Source organism: Carettochelys insculpta, chromosome 5 (assembly GCF_033958435.1).
Source record: "Carettochelys insculpta isolate YL-2023 chromosome 5, ASM3395843v1, whole genome shotgun sequence".
In the NCBI taxonomy this organism is placed as follows: domain Eukaryota; kingdom Metazoa; phylum Chordata; order Testudines; family Carettochelyidae; genus Carettochelys; species Carettochelys insculpta.
In genome coordinates, this window is record NC_134141.1 from 117,623,033 (window position 1) to 117,643,934 (window position 20,902).

The 20,902-nt window shown below is 45.9% G+C and overlaps 2 protein-coding genes across 7 annotated transcripts in view; one reads left to right on the forward strand and one right to left on the reverse strand.

The window, feature by feature from the left end:
* Positions 1 to 4,427, forward strand: part of EPG5 (ectopic P-granules 5 autophagy tethering factor) — a 98,375-nt gene extending 93,948 nt beyond the window's left edge. For 5 of the 6 annotated variants that reach the window (XM_074995828.1, XM_074995833.1, XM_074995831.1 and 2 more), the window contains one exon: positions 414 to 1,503. In XM_074995828.1, coding sequence (XP_074851929.1) covers positions 414 to 596 — 183 coding nt within the window. In that variant the 3' untranslated portion in view covers positions 597 to 1,503. Of the gene's footprint in view, positions 1 to 413; positions 1,504 to 4,380 lie in introns of those variants that run through there. The other variant, XR_012645813.1, reaches the window with a different exon arrangement.
* A 6,343-nt stretch (positions 4,428 to 10,770) lies between these two features.
* Positions 10,771 to 19,903, reverse strand: SIGLEC15 (sialic acid binding Ig like lectin 15). The gene is made up of 5 exons (XM_074994361.1): positions 19,773 to 19,903; positions 16,627 to 17,010; positions 15,654 to 16,013; positions 14,194 to 14,224; positions 10,771 to 10,881 (listed from the first exon to the last, which is right to left on the reverse strand). The coding sequence occupies exons 1-5, from the start codon at positions 19,822 to 19,824 to the stop codon at positions 10,803 to 10,805; spliced, it is 906 nt and encodes a 301-aa protein (XP_074850462.1). The 5' UTR covers positions 19,825 to 19,903; the 3' UTR covers positions 10,771 to 10,802.
* Positions 19,904 to 20,902: the final 999 nt, after the last annotated feature.

The following is a 20,902-nucleotide window of genomic DNA, read 5'->3' on the forward strand; positions in this document are numbered from 1 at the left end:
ACTTATAAGAACATTCTGAAGTGCATTGGAGAAGTACTACAAGCTATATTTGATTGTTTCCTGTATGGTTATTTCTCTATGCCTTTTGAAGAACCACAGTAAAACTGAAGATAGTGTATTTGTTCTTATCACCTGTAGAGAGAACAACATTGGCATTTATAGTGTGAATTTAACCTGCTGATATTGTGCTAAAAGTGTTGGATGTTACATTGTCATGGGAGCTTGTTATACAAAATATTCTCTAATAGATGTATGGTGAGAGCCCCTCAACTCATGTAAATCAGCATAGATCCATTGAAATCAGTGGAATCATGTTTGTTTGCACCAGCCAATGATCTGGCCCATTAATTTTAAATGTAGGAAATAGATGCAGAATGTTCTTAGCTAATTGATTTTGTTTTCTATATTTGTAGGCACTGAATGCTCTTGAGTCTATGGCATCAAATAAGCAATATATGGAGTATCAGGAACAGCTCTCCCAAGCATCTCAGTTTATCAGACACCCAGAACATTGTCTTCATGATGGAAATAATCTCTTGGCTCTCCTTGTGAACACTCTGTACCCAGAAGTGCATTACTTGGGTATTATACGATAGCAAGCACCGAGATCATTAAAAATCTTTGTTGTCGAGCATTGGCTTCTCCAGTTTACATTCAGAGTTGTTACTGCACAAGGAATATTCACGTGGAGAGTTTCACTTTCTACCAAAAGAATCAAAGTGGACACAGGTGGAAAACGTACACAAGCATGTTTTCAGCTGTCGTGATTTTTTTGATTTACGTTCTTAACGTAGTGCTTTAAATGGAATCACTCAATTTCTGTCTGGTGAAAACACTTGAATGACTTCCTGTTCATAGTACAAATCTAACAGGGTAATTGAGAATTTGTATGTGAATCCTTTGAGAGAACGTTGCTTGTTTGTGTCTTATAGACAGCATTTGGTTTTTTGCTCTTTGCCTTTTTCTTCTGACACTTCATTGCTTAGAACTACCCAAATGTAAGGACCACTGTTTGACCATTGCACCTCTAATTCTGATCTACCTACCTATTTTGAAACTTGGAAGCTTGTTATATCCATGACTATAGTGTCTCTCTTCTTCTGTGATCCCACAGGCTTCAGCAGTTGAATGTTATCTTTTATCTCTTTCCACTGCTGTAAGTTGACATTTTCACTAAGTAGTTGAGTTCTTTCCCAGCTTCCAGAAGTTACTTAATCCAATCCCAGATGCTTTGCTAGAATGAACCAGTCATGTCCTTGTGGCTTTTATTGTAAAGCCCAATAAAATCAAGAACTGAGTTTCTGGTGGTAGAATGGAAAATAGCCAGTGGTATTCATGTTGGTTCACCAATTCCTCAGTGCTGCTGAAGGAGACTGGTGGTTTAGCGGCTGAACTGCCCATCAGGGAGACAAGCTTTCCTACCTCATTAGCTGAGTGAGAAGAGGACGCTATCCCTGTGTCTACATGAGCCCCTTCCTTTTGGAAGGGGCGTGTTAATGAGCAGGTTTGAAAGATGCTAATGAGGCACTGCCATGAATATGCAGCACCTCATTAGCATAATGGCAGCCACGGCAATTCAAAAGTGTGGCTTTTTGAATCGTGCACCATCTGTGGAGACAGGGACCTTCCAAAAGGACCCCCCCAGTTTTAGAAAGCCCCTTCTTGCTATCTTGTGTTAGGAAGAAGGGGCTTTCCAAACCTGTGGGCTCCTTTTGGAAGGTCCCCATCTCTACAGGTGGCACGCGATTCGAGAGGCCTTACTTTCGAATCGCCACAGCCACCATTATGCTAATGAGGCGCTGCATATTCATGGAAGTGCCTCATGAGCAGCTTTCAAACCCGCTCATTACCATGCCCCTTCCGGAAGGAAGGGGCTCATGTAGACCCAGCCTACGAGAAGTGACCTCCTCTGTGTTTCATTTGGTGATTCTGTCTTAAAATTCTGTTGCCAAGATGTAATTGTGTGAGTTTAATGATCATAGTCTTTGTTGCCTGAAGTTTTCACTAAGCACTTGAGATCTTTTCCAACTTCCAGAAGTTACTAAGTCTAACGTGCATTAATGAAGGAGAATACCCACTAACTAAAGGAAGCAGAGAACAGGTCTTCCCAGCTGTGTTTGTATGGCTCTGCCTAAGTGTGCTATTTCGGGAAGCTGGCAGTGCAGTAGTGGGGGGCACAGCTGTGCATACCAAGACGCTACTTGCTGTTCTCCCTCTTCCCCTCACTACAAGGGAGCGAGAGGAAAGTACCCAGATTGCATCACTTGCTCCCCTGCCCCCTCCATTCTCCAGCTGTCAGTGAGAGGAAAGCACGCAAGCTATGTATGTTCCCCTGGCTGCCTGATCGTGAGGGGAAAGGGAAGACGAGCAAGCAGTGTCCTGGTGCACGTGGCTGAGTCCCTGTCCACCCTCGTACTCTCAAAATGGTGCCATTGGCTCTATGGCCATTTTATTTACCTCTCTAGGATCTGAAGTCTTCTAAAAGTCCTTATGTTCCATAGTCACGGCCTATGAATAGCTCAGGATTTCTGCAGAGGTACCATGATCTCTTTTCCCCATCCATTACTCAGTGCCTTTATGTTCTCATGTTTTAAACACTTAGCTCTGGTCACCACGAAAGGAAAAGTGCTTCCTACAACCTCTTCCATAACTGATCATCAGCACAGTTACCAGTATAACACTGAAATACAGCTTTACTCTTAGAGAACTAACCAGTTAGTGAGCCACTTCCTTGTTTTGTAATTTCCTTTTCTCGCCAAATTATCTAAACTATGTCAGTGGGAATTTTGGACGTTCTCCAGCTGGGCTTGCAGTTTTGTTCTGTGTAGCAGCTCATATTTTCTATGTTTTTCATCTCGTGCATCAACCAACCATCAATACAGCCTGTTTTCAGCAGACCCTTTTGGGAACCTTGCAACTGGAAAATATAAATTCTGCTGCTTTTTTGTTTAGGTTTAGGGCACTGATTTTAGCACTTGTATTAGACTCCATATTATATGTCAATTATGTGAAAATGTGAAAGAACAGGAGTATTTTGTGTATATTTGACATGCAGGTTTAAAACAAAAGCCCTTGTTTCAGTGCTTGAGCTTTTACAGATGGTGAATTTATAAGGTAGGCCTGCAAAGACCATGTGAAATAGAAATGAAAATCAAGTTGCTCCTGGTAAAAGTCCCAATAAGTCCATTGAGACAAAGGAGCTAGCCATGTTATCCCACACTGTGTAGCAGTGTTCTTGGGAAGTGATGGTGTTGTCTGAGTATCTGAAATCTTGGAGTTAGGCTCGTTGTCTTTCACAACTATTCCTTGTGTGCATGTTGCACTTCCATGTTATATGATTGGCAAAGGTCCAAAGAGGGGCCCCGGAGGGAGAGTATCAAGAATGTTGCTTTTTTTTTCATGGTGATATTTATTACAATTCTGTAAATAAAAGCTGTTTAAAGTTCATTCATGCAATTTTGATTCCAGTGTTTGTGGCTTCTGGGAAGCTTGCACTGTAAGATGTCCGTTGCAGTAAAGCGAATGGTCTGCTGGACTGCAGCCTAATTTCTGTTCAGAAAACGTAGGCTGGGAGGAGAAGGTCGAAGAGTCTAAAGCTGGAAGGGGCTATTCTGATCGTCGGGTCTGACTCCAGTAGAACACTGGCTGTAGAACTCCCTCAGATAGTTCCTAGAGCAGATCTTTTAGAATAAAACAAATCCAGTCTTGATTTAAACTTGCCAGGGCTGGTGAATCTGCCATGGTAAATTGTTCCAGTGATTAATTGCTGTCTTTCTCTGAAAAATGCATACCTTATTTCTGGTCTGAATTTGTCTAGCTTCAAATATCAGCCATCAGATTGTGTTATACCTCTGCTAGATTGATGAGCCCATTGTTCAATATTTGTTCCTTGTGTAGATGCCAGTAGATTGTAATCCAAGTCACTCGGAGCCTTATTGTTGAAATAAATAGATTGAGCTCTTTGAGTCTATTACTATAAAACAGATCAGCAACCTTTCTGAGCTGAAGTATGGAAATTTGGCCTTTTGACCTCCATGTATGGTCCAAGTGGCATTGATACTTTTTAAAGTCACTAATAGTCCTACTTATATCTTCATTAATAAATAAATAAAGATGCAGAGCTTTACTGTTTAGGTGGTGGTTGGTAGCATTAGCTGGTCTTTTGGTAATCCACCTGTGGTATGGCTCTGAGCAAGCTCCCAGGTGCATAGGGGAGGAGGGGCAGGGCTGAACTCCTGCCCCACATGTCAATGAAAATCGGCCTACAAACCACTTTTGGCATCTGTGCCGGAGGTTGCTGACCCCTGCTGTAAGACATGATTTCCAGTCATTCTTGTGGCTCTTCTCTAAACCCACTCCAACTTATCAACATCTTTCTAGAACTGTGAGCACCAGAGCTGGACACAGAATTCCCAGAGTGGTCATGCCTGCGCCAAATATAGAGGTAAAATAACCTCTGTGTGTTCATCGAAGGAGCGCATAAGCACCTTTGACCACAGTGTCACACTGGAAGCTTGTGTTCAGCTGATGGACCCTCAAAATCTATACCAGAGTCATTGATTCCTGTGACAAAGTCCCCCATTGTGTAAGTATTGCCGATGTTCTTTGTTTCAGGATACATGCTGCTGCATTTAGCTGTATTAAAACACATTTGCTTCAGATCCATTTACCAAATAATCCAGATGGCTGTAATTCAGCAACCAGTCCTCTTCATCGTTTGTCACTGCCCCAATTCTGGTGTCATATGAAAGTTTACCAGTCCTGATTGTCTTCTTCCAACTCATCGGTAAAAATGTTAAATAGTGTGGGGCCAGGCGCTGATGCTTTTGGGACTCCACTAGAATTAGCTCAATGCTGATTTCACAGTTAAAGTTACATTTTGAGAGCAGTTACATTTTTAATTCATTTCCTGTGCTCTATGGCTTATTAATTTTATAACATTCTAGATTTTTTTAATAAAAATGTCATGTGACAAGTCAAATGCTTTATAGAAATCTAAGTATATTATGTCAAATATCTTATTAACTAAACATGTAATCTCATAAAAATCAGATTAGTTTAATAGGATCTATTTTTCATAAGCTCATGTCAATTTGTATTAATTACATTTCTTTCGTCTAATTCTATTAATAGAATCCCATACTCCATTATCTTGTCCAGGATTGTCGTCTGGCTATCTTTATCCCATTTCCATTAGCCTTCTGCTGGTCTTCTGGCATTTCTGCAGGGCTCCAACACCTTTTGAAAATCAAATACTAACTATCTAGCCAGCTCTTTTACAATTTTTGCATGCAAATTATCTGGACCTGCTGATTTAAAACATATCTATTGCTAGTAACTTCCATTTGACATCTTCCAAAAATATTAGTGGAAAGAAAAGTTATCACCGTGTTCTGAAACTATGTAATCTTTTAGTTCCCTCAAATTCAGACCAGAAAAATATACTGAACGCTTTTTTGTTTTCACTGTTATATACTTCTAGTATTTTCCATGAGTACTGTAGCAATACTTTGTCAGGAGTCTTTTGTTCCTAGTATTTTTTTAATTGTTGTCCTTGATTCTGGAGGCCATAGAGTTCTCCTTGTGCCCCTTTGTTTCCCTTCTTAGGCTATGTCTGCACTAGGCAAAGTAAGTGTATTTTATTTACGTAAATATATTTTATTTAAAATTGCCGCCAGTGGAGCCCTTTCCTTTTGCAGAACAGCTTGAGGGATCAGTGTGTAAGGGAATTAAAGTGATCATAGTGAATAATAATTTTTCAAGATTGTTCCTTAATAGGACAAACATTCCTGTACTGGGATGGGCTAAGCATAATGTAACTCTGGTTGCTGATTTGCATCTCAAATGTCTATGGCACTGTTAATCTAACAGGAACAAAATGCAGCTTGTATTCTAACTAGAGCCTGCCCCTCCCCCAAAAACCCCAACCAAAGCTGAGTGCAATAGCTGCATATTGCTGAGCTACACAGTATTTCCCAACAGTTGTTCATTTTAGCAGTTAAATAACACAGCCCATCTGAAATCAGAAGCCAGGGTAGTCTACTGCTGGGCATGGCAATCTGTGGGTATTAGATGTCATTTAAACTGTGCATCTTTGAAGAGAATTTGGCTCTTATGCTCCAGGAACAGGACTCAAATAGAGTCCTACAAAATGACCTGGGTCAAGGAACTAACTTGCAATGGCATTGTCACTGCATAGTTACATAACTGCATACCTGTGTAGATCAGATGATCTGATTAGAGCAGAGAACTGTATGCTCACTAGCTAGCATATTATGCTGGGAAAACAAATGCATCTGCTGTGCTTTCTGTGAGTCCCGAGAACCTGGGCCTCTGCCCCGGTGGCAAATTCTCCAGTGTCTGAAGAAAAGCCTTTGATTTGCTTCTTTCTGTCCCTTTCCCAAAATGTGTGTGCGCTACTTTCCCACCTGAGGGACAGGCTCCCATTCCTTAGTCTCTCTATGCCCTTATGGAGCTAGGGGGAGGAAGGAAATGAGATCCAGTAGGTATCTTGGGGTTAGCGGTCAGCACTCTCATTTCTGGAGCCTCTTGTTGCATCTTGTGCTGCAGGGCAGGGCTTGGCGTGAAGGCACTGTAGACTGCCTAGAATTTTGTTTGGTGGGCCAGGGTAGAGATGCAGAAGTAAAAGAGATCTGCTCTGCTCTCAGGCATTAGAGTCTAGCAAATGTGGACTGACTTTTATTTAATTAACCCCTTAATGGGGAAACCTGATATGTCAACCCTTCTAGTCACAGCAGTTGCAGACAGTAGGTTATTGCAGTCAAAGGGAAAGCTATGGAGGGTAATTAACAAAGTGGAAGGTGCAGTGTGGAGCTTGGAAGAAGACCCTGTGGGGGATTAGGGTTTTAGCGTTATTGAAAGTAGATCTTATGTATCCCCAAACTGAGTTCCAGCTCTTGTTAAGCACATTAATTAAATCAAAGGTAGCTATGTAATTACTTACATGGCTTTTCTCACCATAGTATCTGACCATCTAACAGTCACTAATGGATTTTCACCTCGGGACAAGGAAGAAGTACCCCATTTTGCTGATGGGGACCTGATGCATAGGCTAGATTGAAGTGACTTGATTTCCTGAGTCCTTACCCGTTTGACTGACCTTGCTGCTGAATCTACAGCAATTCTAGGGCCGCACGGAAAAGTAAATGCCATCAGCTGCAAATGAAGAACTTGCATCAAAACAGCTTGAAAGACCCAAAAAGATTTAAACAAAAAGAAGTAAGAATTTCCCTTGTGGCATCGTTGAAGCAGATTCGTGCTTTCTCCAAAACACCCGTCTGCATCATCGCGTGGGACAACCGCCTCAGCTGGTGAATGGTTAGAGGTGACAGCAGCCACCGCTCACCAAAAGGAGCTTCGCACTCAGAGGCAGGTATTTCTAAACTGTTTTGGTTATTGCTGTACATACACAGTCGTCTTTGGTTGTGTAAGGCCATTTCCATACCAAACTTGTGTTCCATTTAGAAATAGGGAGCTGGTAGGAGGGTCAGAGCTTAACTGCTTGCTGCAATTTTAAGGCCTGTTCCCACTTCCATAGCGGCCTGGGAGATTTTCCCAGTGCCTTGAATGGGTGCAGGATGGAGCCCTAAACTGGAATTCCATTTATCCTGAATGGTGGTCACCATTAAGCTAGAACCTCCCCACAGTTTGCACACTGCAGCCACAGATACTGCGGCTAGTCCTGGCTGTATAGAGTAGGCAATAGCTGCAGGAAATCAGTCCCTGTTTTTCCCTTTTTGGAAGGAAAAAGAGCTTATTTCAACATCCACACCTCTCCAGCCTTTACTCTGCCAACATTCCCAGCCTTTATTCCTCACCTAGCTCCTTCAGACATCTCCCTGCTTCCTTCTGTGACACCCCTTATGCAAGGGGAAAATCCCCCAATTATTATCTATTCAGTCACTACTTCCTCCTCCTCCCTAGTGCACTTTAAAGTGCCAGTTTTCTACCCTGAGACCATCTGTCACCGTTGCTCTTCCCATTCCTGTCTTTTCCAGTTCACTGCCACAGATTTCCTCTGTGCCCTTGGCCATGGCATTTATCCCCTCTATGCTTTTGTTCCTCATCTGACACAGGGAGATTATATCTCTGCCCTACCTCACAGGAGTGTGAGGATAAATGCAGTTTTGGCATAGAGGAGAAGGGCTCCTCAGCTGGGAAGCAAGAATCTTTAGCCGAGTTCTTTGACTATTAACCTGTTTCTGCATAAGGAATAAGCAGGGTGTGATATATAGTAATGGCTCTTTGTAACTTTGCCTTAGAAAAGGATTGAGATGTGCTCATATGCTATAGTGATGTTTGCCATATAATTAGATACAGAGAATCTTGTTGCTACGTCCCATCCACTCTCAATTAAAAGCAGCAAATGCCAGCAACAACCAAACTGCTTGTCGTTGCCATTAGCTTGTATGTTGTTCTCTTTCCTTTCCAGTTTGTGCCTTTAAGTGTCTGTCTACCCTGTAATGCCAGGGTGTGATTACAGCTTGAGCAGATGAACCCAAGAGACCGTTGGCACCACAGCAGTGACTTGGCAGGCTGACTCTGGAAAGTCATCTAACCCCAGGCAATTGCTCATGCAGCTGCCCCAGGGCAAAGCCCAGGCTGCTGAGGTAACTAGATTAAAGATAGATTGGGCGTGTGGATGTGCGCTGAAACAGCACTTCAGGATTGCATTGTAGATGTACCCTTTGACTGTAAGTCATCCATATCAGGGAGACTTGGCTTGTGTGTGTACAGTAGGCAGCATTCAAGGCCTTTACATGCTACCATAATGTCAATATGCAGTACAGGTTGAATCTCTCTAGTCTGGCATCCCCCTGACCAGTGCCAGAGAACAGAATTTGTTGAACCACAGGAATTCAATATTGTCTAGCAGCATTATCAACCCTTCCACTGCTTACTGGGCTCTTAGAAGACATTTGGGGTAATTTACAGCTAAATAACAGCGCAAAACACAGAAAGCCAGGGCTGGTGGCTGGAAACAAACTTTATGGGACCACAGGAAACTTGGCCACGCCCATGATAAGTGGTCGTCCAGCTAACTAAAATCATGCTGGATTATGGATGTTGTCAGATCAGAGAGTTCTGGATTAGAGAGGTTCAGCCTGCAGTTACTAACAGGTGTGTCAGTAATAGTTGTTAGTGAATGATGACACTTTAGGAGTGATCCCCGAAGAGCTTTATATAACGTATGGAGTGAATGTCCTGAAAGAAGCTTTCTTCATAATGCAGATATGTACCAGAGTTGCTTGGGAAATTGTCTTACTTTCTCAGGAAAAAATGGAATATATTTGGGGTTTTTGTAGCAAATTGATTTTTTTAATTAAATTGAGAAATACTGGTGTTTCAGTTGCCGAAAACAATTTTTCTAGGTGATTGGGTTTCCTTCCCAAAAATTGAAATGTTTTTGCAAAAAAAATACAAGATCTGTTTTTTTGGAGAAATTTCAGGTTGGCCATTTTTTGTTGTAAAAACAGTTGGACTGAGAAATGTCAAGCTATCGTCTATCTTATCTGCATTTGTGTGAGAGAGTGTGTGAGAGCGTGAGTATGTGAGACAGAGAAGCTGATAATTTAACTAATACAGGTTGAACTTCTCTAGTTCGGCACCCTTGGGACCTGACTGGTGCCAGTCAAAAGAATTTGCCAGACCACAGGAGGTCAATATTGTCAAGCAGCATTACCAACACTTTCACTGCTAACTGGGCTCTTAGAAGACATTGAGGAGTAGCTTACAGCTGAGTTACAGCACAAAACCTTGAGAACAAGGACTGGTGGCTGTAAACAAACTTTATGGAACCTTGGGAAACTTGGCCACACCCATGGTAAATAGTTGTCCAGTTAATTTAAATCATGCAGGACCATGGACGTTGCTGGATGAAAGAGTGCCAGATTAGAGAGGTTCAAGCTGTACAAGTTTTACTGCAATGTAGCTTGTGAAGCCACGTCTAAAGAAACTTCATATATGTACATGTTTGATTTATATACAATATCCACTAACAGCAACTGGTAGAATTGAGTCTGCCGTAGGGACCTAATCCCAGTTTACTGTTTTCCTCTCCCACAGCTTTCTGAAAATTCCACCCCCCCCGCTTTTGGGCTGACATAGTTAGTCTCTGCTGGAAGGTAAGTATTTGGTAAGGGGGAGAGAGCAAGGGAATATTTTTTAAGGGTGGAATAATTTTTTTCAGAAGTTTTTAAGATAAAAGGATAAATAAAAATAGGAAAAATTATGTGTTTCCCTCAGTTAAAAAAACCCAGCGACTTTTTTCTTCACATCTGAAGAAAGGCTGGAGTTCAAAACTGCAACCTCAGTACATTGATTGTATTTAATAAGCTGCATGTGTTTTGCTAATTTGTAGCAGGGTAAAATAGTTCTATAATATTTTTTGGAAAATGCAGCTGGGAGCCAGCAGCTGACTTTTTACTGTGTCCTAAATTCTGAGTGGTACAGGCTGAAAATATACAGATTGGTTAGAACTAACATCAGAGGAGCTCATCTTCTCCTTGATACTCCTTTCCTCTTTTCACTTCTTTTCACTCTCTTTACCTTCGGCTCCTTCTTCTTTCCTCAGAGCTTACATTTTCTGTGGGTTGCAGGCAGTAGGGGCCGACCTGCTCACATGTGGCCTGTCTGGCACACCATGCATCCGAAAGCAGCAGTAAACCTGCACATTGTGGGAGAAAAGAGACACAAACACAGCCTGGTTGGTTTTGCAAATGATGAAATGTGTAAACGTGAAAAAGATGTGCTCTGGATTCCCAAGGCCTAGTTGCTCTGGGTCATTCCGTTGGCAAAGTCTGACCGCTATGGTTGTTCCTGCGATCAAGATTTTCATACGTGGAATCTTGAGTCGGTTGCCTGCCAACAAAAGAGTTGAGAAAGGTTAAGGCTAATGTTCCCTCTAACGTTTTCCACCCATGTGCAGAATACATTGTTTATGTGCATTGATGCAGGTCTGGATGTGCACCATCAGAAGAAATGAAAAAAACTAGCTGTGGGCTAATCAGCTGTGCAGCATTTGAATCTCTCCTGAACAGCCACATGAGCACACAGCTTATAGGGAACACTGGCTTTCCTAGACGAGGCATCAGAAACAATGCCATCTTTGAGAACTCAGCCGATCTGAGATCGCAGTTAGAGGGCAGCAGAATCAACCTGATACTAACTCTTCTTCTCTGAACCTGGTCCTGCCATCTTTTGTTTTGTTTTGTTTTTTAATTTCATATATTTGTACCCAGTGTTTTTCATCCCATAAGATCCTTAAAGCATTTCAAAATCTGTGTGCATTCAACACTACTGCCAGACAGCTGCTTCTGAGCCCTAGACCACGAGGACAAACCTCTCCTCTCATGAGAGGTGTCCTGGGGGCTGGACTATTCATGCTGAGCATCCAGGAACTTGGCTTTTAAGCTGTCATCCAAAATGACAGGATATTTCTGCTCCACAGAACCTTTTCCAGTACAGGTGTGTTTGCAAAGCTCCTTAGTGGAGATGCAGAGTGTGCTGCGAAATTTGTTCTGCTGGCATAACTACACCATCTTCCTGAACAGCATTAGCAATGTCAGCAAAAGCTCTCTTCCTTTGGCAGTTACATCTATCACAGGGTTTTGTTGGCTTAACAATGTGGGCTGGGGAGTAGGATGGGCCGTGTGATTTCCCCTCCGCCCATACTCCTAGCTAACATAGCTATGACAGCAAAACTTTGTAGTGTAGACTGAGGGTAGGCAAAATACAGCTCATGGGCTGGATCTGGCCTACCATACCACTGGATTTGGCCCACAGCCTAGTGGGAGCCTCAGGCAGGCTCTCTGCCTGCCCCATTTCCTCATGCTGCTCACAGCAGCCCAGCTGCAATGGCTGGAAACTGGCCAGTGGGAGCTGCAAGATTGTGCTGGAGGCGGGGACAGCGTGTGAAGTAATGTAATGTATATAACACATTGATGCAATGTGAATTGGTGACTACAGATACTGATCCCTTCCCTCTCAGGGACGCCTCTTTCTTGAATGTTCACATATGGTAACCGTTGTTCAGAGAAGCACATGACCCCTGCAGCTGGCCACTTGAGCGGCACGTGGGGTTGGGGCAGGCAGGGAGCCTGCCAGAGGGACCTGCTGGCTGGTAGCCTCATGGGTATGCACCTCCCTGCTGGAGATTACCTGTGGCACACGCCTCAGGCCCTCCCAAACTCCCTGCCCTTCCTAGCACACCTGCCCCGTGTAACCAAAATCGCCTGCACCAACATGCCTGCACCCATACACCCTCCTGGACCTTGCACCAACATGCCTGCACCCATACACCCCCCTGCCCCAGGACACAACTCCTCCCTGCCCTTGATCGTAACCCAAACCACTGCACCCTGCTGCCTCAGGCCACAAACTCCTCCAGACCCTCCTACCTCCCTCCTCCAGGTCCTTCTGCACACATACCCACACCCTCTCCCAGGCCCTGCACCCCAATCCCAGGTCACAACTCCCTCCTTCACCCAAACTTCCAGATTCCACACCCCCTCCTACACCCCAATCTCCTGCCCCAAATTCCCTTCTGCACCCAGCCCGCATCCTACATCTCACACTTCCTCTGTTAATATTACAGAGGCTTGTGGCCCTTGACCACTTCCCAAATTCTTGGACTCCCCCCTGCCACCAAAAATTATTGTCCACCCCAGCATAGACCAAACCTATGGGCACAATCAATGTATGGGACCCAGTTCATCAACCTGAACAAGGTCAAAGGTACTGCTGGCAGGGTTGGAACTTAGTGAACCGAAATATTTACCATGTTGTTAGGCTAGATCAATGCTTGAGTTAAGTGGAAGTCAGTGAATACATTTTTAAAGACTGGTTTACTCCCCCAAAGCTTGTTGCAGGCTGCAGGGATTTGTGGTTTACTTTAGAGACTCAACCAGAAGCAAAGATTTTGAGTGTCTAAATTAGCCTTTAAAAATACATTATCAACCTGGAGCCAACTGACAATCAGTAAAGTTAAGATTTTGTCTCTGTTCTTTTTAGTAAAAGTCATAGGCAGGTCACAGGCAATGAACAAAAATGAGTTACTCTAGTGTGGAGACTAGAAAGGTGCTCATATAAATACATCTTGTTTTGATACAGGTTGCAACTCTCTAGTCTGCACTCTCTCGTCCAGCAACATCCATAATCCGACATGATTTTAGGTAGCCAGGTGACCACTTATCTTGGATGTGGCCAAGTTTCACAGGGTCCCATAAAGTTTGTTTACAGCCCCCAGTCCTGGCTCTCAGTGTTGTGTTGTTATTTAGCTCTAATTTACCCCTAAATGTCTTCTAAGAGCCCAGTAAGCAGTGGAAGTGTTGGTAATGTGCTAGACAATATTGACTTTCCATGGTCCATCAAATTCTCTCACCAGACACCAGTCAGGTCCTGAGGGTGCCTGACTAGAAAGGTTCAACCTGTATTAGCTATATTGTCAACCTCTCAGTCTCACTCACTGCCACACGCTCTCTCTCACACACAGGCAGGTAAGATAGATGATAGCTAGTTAACATTTCTCAGTCCAGCTGTTTTTACAACAAATTCTCACACTGGTCAGGTCTGAGGGTGCTGAACTAGAGAGGTTCAATCTGTATATTGATACAAACAGCTTTATACTGGTGTAACTGTCCGCAGTAGAGGGCTGCCTTTTTAATGTCTGTTTCTAAGGCAAATTCGTTTCATTGTAACAGGAACTGTGTATCGACCAGTGCTTAGATTCTACAGTTGTTGCCAAGTCAAGGACATGGTGCATTTCCCTGCTTCTTAGAAAATAAGTCCAAGGTTGTTGACCTGACAGAAGACATAATTATGGGTGGTGGATAAAGATCCAGCTGGGAAAGCAGGTCCCAGTCCCACCCCTTCTGCAACCTCCCCCATGGAGCCAAGCCAAGCTCCCACCTCAGTCTACTGACCATCCCCAGATGGTATCCCCCAGCCCTGTGGGTGGCATAACCCCACCCTTCCTGGCTGACCACAGTGGCTGCCACACCATGGGCCCAGCCCTCCGTAGGCAGCCATGCTACAGTGCCAGCCCCTGCCCAGGTTGGGCAGCCAAGCCCCAGCCCCAGCCCTCTCAGGGTGACTGGAGAAAGTGAGCAGTTTCAGGAAGGCCGTGATTTCCTTTGCCATGTCACTCGCTGCCCATGGACATGATGCTCTTACCTGGAGAGCTGGGATGGGGCTGTTACGTGACCTGGGAGGTGAAAATAATGATCAACATTAGTTTGTTGCCCATTTCAGTTAGGAAGAGCTGAGCACCCAGGAAAGTGTCATTACAGCCCCGACCATGAGCATGATCCATGAATCTACTCTGAGCTCAAACATGGAGCCCTGGACCCCTCAGCTACATGCTGGCTCTGCTGCAGCATAATAAGGATGCAGGGCTGGCCTGGGACCTGACACACTTTCCTGGCACAGCAACAGACTTTGTGAGTGAGCTTGGGAGAGTCACTGACTCTGCCATGTCTCAGTTGAACACCTGTGTAACGGAGCGGGAAGGAGATTGTGAGGTGAAGAGCCAGGGATGATTGACAAGCACTCAGCTGACATGGTCACAGGAGTACCCAGAGAGACAGTGACTCTCCCACTGGTATATTTACGCAGCCTCTGGCAGCAAGTCTCAGCATGGGGTTCAGCCTGCAGGGCTAAAAACAGCCATGTGAACATTGCAGCTTGGGCTGGAGTTCAGGCTCTGAAGTCCATCCCACCCTTCCCAGCTGACCACTGTGGCTGGTGTCTGGAGGGACAGACTGCCCCACCATGGGCCCAGCCTTCCCCGGCAGCCATTCTGCAGCGCCAGCTCCTGCCTGGGTTGGGCAGCCAAGCCCCTGCCCCCTCAGGGCGACTGGAGAAAGTAAGCTGTTTTGGGGAGGCAGAGCCTTCCTTTGCCATGTTACTCCAGAGCCTGGGCTGCAACATCTACATGGCTTGTTTTCCGTGCTGCAGCCTCAGCCCAAGTCTGTTGAGTTGGGCTCTGAAACTCAGTGCTGTGGGCTGTTCAGATGTATTCTATCCCTTAACTTGTCTGCTTCTGCTTTGTGGTGCTGACCATGCTGCGAGGAATTAGCCATTTTGCAACATGTACTGAAGGCAAGTTGTGCTGGTGCTTAGGCGCAAATGTAACCACGGGCAGACTTGAACATGGGACCTCAGGAGCTTAGTGCAGGAGTTGAAATAGTTTGAGCTAAAAGCCAGCTGCCTCTGAACTAAGGCAATAGGGGAGACTCATTCTCTCTGTAAGTGGTCTCGGTGCCATTGTCTGGGGTTGTGAACCGTGCTCAGTAGGTGGGTGGGTTACACAGAACATGAATAATTAGCCTGTTTAAAATGATGCCTCCCAACCACACGTTGCTTCTTGGAGCTGGAATGTTAGACCTGTGGAAACTCCTGTTTACTGTATCTTTTCAAAACACACAAGGGCTCGATGCTGTACCCAGCAACGAGACAGTTTTGCATTTCTCCTTCACTTATGCTACTTTGCTTGGATTGTCAGTTATAAGCCTCCCTGGAGGAGGAGAATCCCAGCCGATTGCATCTTTTTCCTTTGGCTGAGTCATTCCACTAGTCAACTGTCTGAATAACCCACGAGCCTGGTCTTCAAGCAAATAAATAACAGCACCTACCTGCCCGCCAAAAACCAGCAATTCCTAATATCACCAGCAACACCAGCACTTTAATTCCTAGGGCCGCAAACATCAGGTTGGGAATCCAGGAGACGCTTGCTGCTTTGAATTTATAGAAATACACGGCTCCCTCTGCCTTGCCATGGCTGTTCACGGCTGTGCACGTGTATTTTCCGTCGTGAGTCAGGTAGTGCAGCTCCTTGGTTATCAGGTGGTTCAAGCTGGTGACTGAGGTGGCATTGCTGAGGCGAGGACCGGTCCACGTCAGAGAGGGCAGGGGCTCCCCTTCGGCTGTACACTGCGCTTTGAAGGTATGGTCCTGGTTGGAGCCAATGGTGATGTTCACAATCCTGGGAGGAGCTGCACAGGTCACAACAAATGATTGAAAAATAATTAAGATTAAAATCCCCTGCTGGCTTTCGGCTCCAAGCATTTAGTGCCGTTGGTGGCCTGAATGGATTCATAGGCTGCTGTGATTCCATAACCTGTGATCAATTCTTTCATTGCTCCTCCTCCTGCAATATTCAGGCTGGCCTCAGGGCAAGGCGAGAAAGGGGCCCATGCTCCAACTGACTATAGCATCTACTGCCGACCAGCAGGGCCCTGCTCTCAGTGTGCTGCTTTGGGACCTCCCCTTGGGCCCCTGGCTGGGCCCTGCTATCAGCATACTCCCTTAGGACCACCTTCCACCAGCCAGGCCCCACGGTCAGTGTGCTGCTTTGGGCCCTACAAAACTCCTTGGTTGGTCTGCCAATATCTCCTTTCTCTTGATTTCCCCATCACACCAAGCCTCTTAAGAGCAACACAAGCTTATTAGCTAATAAAGTTGTTAGTCTTTAAGGTGCTATAGGACTGCTTGCCCCTGGTTGAGTAGCAGGTAGCATGGAGTGGTCTCTCCAGCTTCCACATCCCTGCAGCTCTCCAGTTGCTGTTGGTCGTTGTTCCCACCATCGGAAAGCTGATGTTCTCTTACCTATCAAATGAAGCTTTATCCCTGTCCTGCTTTCGTACTTGTCGTGAAAATCCCCAGAAAACTCCACCCGGCAGAAGTGTTTGTTGCTGTCACTCCAGGTCAGGTTTTCAACCTTGATGGAGAGATTATTGTGCCGTGGGTTCCCAATCAGTTTGTACTTGTTCTTGTAGCTCGTTGCTGTTTTACAGAGCTCGCTCGAGCTGTGAGTAACGCACTTGAACACCACCATCCCGTTGTAAGGCTCCTTGATCCTCCAGATGGTTGTGAGGGTCCGGTCGTATGTTTTGTGGGGGTGTGTGAAAGTACAGGGCAGGACAACTGCCTTTCCAATTTCACCTGTGGCATCGGATGGAACCTGCATGGACCAGCCATTGGACTGCCAACCTGGAACCAAAGGTACTGGCTTCAGAAACCTGAATAGACCATTAAGGCTGATGTACCACACCTGAAGAATGACTTTTCCCCCTATAAATTGGAAAATCCTCAACTTACCCTGAGTCCTACCTTCTCTATCCTTAGTGAACATATAGCTACCTCATTGGCTCCCTCTGTCCTGTGCTAGGAGCCATCTCACAGATCTGTAGGTTTGGGTTTTTTATAAGCAGAGTCTTCTGAGCAGGCTCAAACCCTATAATGCAGTGAATTCAGCAGCTGTAATAGGAGCATCCAGATTGCTGTGCTGCCTTCTCCGTCACACTCTCAGAATGGCAGCATTCACTGCAGGGAAGCTGGGACTTCTGATATTTCCAGTGGTCAACCTTCTCAACACAGGGGCCTCTTACTTGTGAGCCACCAAGCAGCCATGGGCTGTAAAGGCAGACTTAAGAGAGGCCGGCAATAGTGATCTAACAGCATGGCAAGGCTGGCTTATGCCTGCCAGCTGCAAGTACCTTCTCCCAAGTCTCTTGGGGGTGGAAGAAAGTCCTTGACCGACAGAGGACACTTAGAGGCAGAGTAGTGTCACCACAGCAGTGATTATCTGTTATCTGACCCTACAGCTGTCAGTAACTTTTGTAACCTGCCACCTTTCCCAGAACTACACTGCAAGTTCCGCATACAGAAGTGTTGAAGGATATAAAGATCTCACTCTCTGGACCAAAGTCAGCACTGATAAACATCTAGCTACAGTCACTGGAAGCTGCAGTTCCTTTGTGCCAGAGCCAGAGCTGATATTTGCTGCTTGCTAATCTTTTTTTTTTTTTTAAGAAACCACAAAACCAGCTTTCACCTGAAAGAAGTACACACAAAAGTGTCAGCTGCCAGTCAAGGTAACAATATCAGAGCCTAACGGCTGAGCTGCCACAGAACTCCTGGGAAAGCTGCTCTCTGGTCTGCATTCTGGTGGCAGCAGCAACAGCTGCAGCACCAGATAATGCTTTCAGGAACATGTGGGGTGGCTCAGTATCTTCTAGACCAGGAAGGGCAATAATTTGTTGGGGGTGGGGAGGTACTCCAAGAATTTTGGTGTGTGAGCAAAGGCTACACTTTTCTGTTCTATTAATAGCAGGTGGGGACTAGAAGGGGTTTGGGTGCAGGAACAGGGAGTTCAAGTCTGGGAGAGCATGTGGATGTAGGAGGTCGGGGGGGTCTGACCTGGGGCAGAGCACTGGGGTGTGGAAGGGGGTGCCAGCTGCAGGTTCTGGCCCTGCCTGGGAGGCAGCTGCCATAGGCTGCCTGCATGTCTCAGTGGCCCCATGCCTCTCAAACCTGCTGGCCGCTGCTGGCAAGCACGTCTCTGCGCACCTCCTGAAGGAGGGGGCAGTGGAGCTCCATGTGAAAACGGACCAATGGGAGCTGCAGGGGTGGTGTTTGTGGGCAAGGGCAGCATGCCAGCAGCCTCCCGCAATGATGCGTCTGGGACCAGCATGGCTGGAGCTGCAGCAGGCAGGCAGACTGCCTGAGCACCCTGCCTGGCCATGGGACATTTCCTCTGACCCCATCTTGGAGGGCTGTGGTGGGTCAGATCCTTCCTGCAGGCTGTATTTTGCCCAGCCCTGTTCTAAATTTTCCTTGGTAGCTCCCTGCACAAGTAAATTTTCCCTGAGTGTCAGAGACTGAAGTAGATGGAAAAACTGAGTCAGAAAGGGCAGAGCACTCACAGCTTCACTTGCCTTCCCTGGGGTTTGTGGATTAGTGATCATGGGATAACTGCCTCACGAGGTTAGGAAGAGACAACAGTTTGTTCTCTTGTCCTGCACATGATGTTCCTCCATGAGCACTGGCATATATCCCTGGGAATGAATATACAACTATCATAAGTCAACTGTATGCCTCCTGAAAGTCAAAAGCCAATGTAAGGACAAGTATATGTGCAAATAATTAGGTTGCCCATAGGTTGCCCCTCTCTGGCCCAGAGTGTTTGCTATTTTAGTGGCTGCTGGGTTGTTAGTGGAAAATGTTTTAGATTTTGATCTGTAACCTCAAAATTAGGATGACAAGCTTGGTTAGCATTCATCTTTGCTCCCCAAAAGAAAAGGCAGAAGAGCTTTTCATGCACACTGGTAACAATCTCATAGTCAGGCCTTTATCCAGAAAAAAAGACATTAAAACACATGCTTAACTTCAACATTAGGCACGTGCTAAAGTCCCATTAAAATCATTTGTTTAAGCTTGCACATTAAAACATCGCTGAATCAGAACAATGTCATCCACCTGTAGGAATCCAAAATTTTATGAGCTGATTTATTAATCACAGGGGTAAGCATTTCATTGTAGCTCTGTTGTGTGCATACACACACATTGATGCACATACACACACTAAGCTTAGTCCACTCTAGAGCAAACTATATTTATTCCATAATAGCTACCGGGAACACTACACAATAGTATAGGGAAGAGAGAAAAATGTTGTAACCCACTGAAAATGCCGTGGGGAATTTATGTAAATCGAGATGCCTGAATTGAAATTTGGTTGTGTATTGGGAATTACCTCCCTCCCCATGACATGTTCAGCAGTGTCCTGGGATCTTTCATGGCCACAAAGACTCAGAAGGTTGGTCTTTCCCAAACATTATTCACCCCATTTAGTAATTGCTGCCAAAGCCAGCTGGAATTTCCGGCCACTGAAAATCAGAACTCTGGATCTACAGTTGCTATAGAATGAATTACACGATTGACAGAGAGCAGTGACAGCAGACAGAACTCACCCTTCTTGAAGATGCAAAGTAGGCACGTAAGAAATAAGCCAAGTTCTTTCATGTCTGCTGGTGCTCTTTGCTCCCAGCTGCTTTTGGATCAGCAAGCCAGCATCGTGGTCAGTCGCGTAGTCCCAGACTACTTGGCTGTGGAATGGTGTCTCTCCCCATGGAGGGAATGAGTGTCTTCAGCAAAGCTGGCCATGGGTTTGGTTAAAAATACTTTTGTGGTCAGTCATGTGGAAAACACAAAGCTAGATGAACATTTTGTCATTTTCCACCAGTGGGGGGGGCCAACAAACCCCTGCTGAAAATCTCAATTTATTGTACATGGGTGACAAAGATCCTAAGAGTCTGGCAAACAGGGTCAAGTGACACCTTGGCTCCCCTTGCTTGAAGGAGTTCATCCAACTTCCCTACTTCCTGGCCTGCAAGCTGCTGTGTGCTCCCCCCCAGTGTGTCCAGGTGCAAATCTCTCCATTCCTCTGGAGTCCTCTGGCACAGGCACTCAGCCTTCTCCTGCCAGATCGTGTGTCTTGCCCGCACTTCCTAGAGCTATGGAGCAGTGATGCAGGATGTGCTGAAAGGAGGTACGTAGGGTAGGAGCCAAGCAGAGCTTGTGCGCTCCTGAGCCTTACCACGAAGATATCCGGGAGAAGGGGTGAGGAGGTAAGTGGGACAGAATGGGAGGAGACAGAAGGGGAAGGTGCCCCCACCCCTGGGATTTAAGTCCATGTTTGAATCCTGCATTCCCTGCCCCCAAACCTCAGGCAGCGTCTGAGCCCCAGCCTCCAGAGCCCCCAGTGCCCCAGGCTGAGGCTGGGGGCCCAGCACTGCAGCCTGGCTCTTCCCTCCCAGAGCTGGGGCCAGGAAGGCCCCCTGGAGCTGGGTCCAGTGCTGTGGCCTGGCTCTGGCCTCCCCACCTCCCACAGGAGATGCAGCTGTAGCCTCCATGCCCCCCAACCCCCCAGAAGTGGGGCTGGGGCCAAACTACGTCCGAGTTGCCCCACCACTCCTGCCCCAGTACAGGCCAAGGGCCTGGAAGTCATGGCTCAGACTGTCACACCCCCAAGGGACTGGTGAGGGGGGGGCTGGGGGCCACAGCTGACAGCCACTTCCCCCCGCCCTGGGCACGGGGGGCC

Bases quoted from the DNA above. Each gene is read 5' to 3' on its own strand.
- SIGLEC15 (XM_074994361.1), bottom strand. From the start codon at position 19,824: ATGAAAGAACTTGGCTTATTTCTTACGTGCCTACTTTGCATCTTCAAG. The intron at 16,014-16,626 runs GTAAGAGAACAT...TGACCTGTGCAG, and splicing joins GATAAAGCTTCATTTGATAG to CTCCTCCCAGGATTGTGAAC. The intron at 10,882-14,193 runs GTAAGAGCATCA...TTTTGTTGGCAG, and splicing joins GCCCCATCCCAGCTCTCCAG to GCAACCGACTCAAGATTCCA.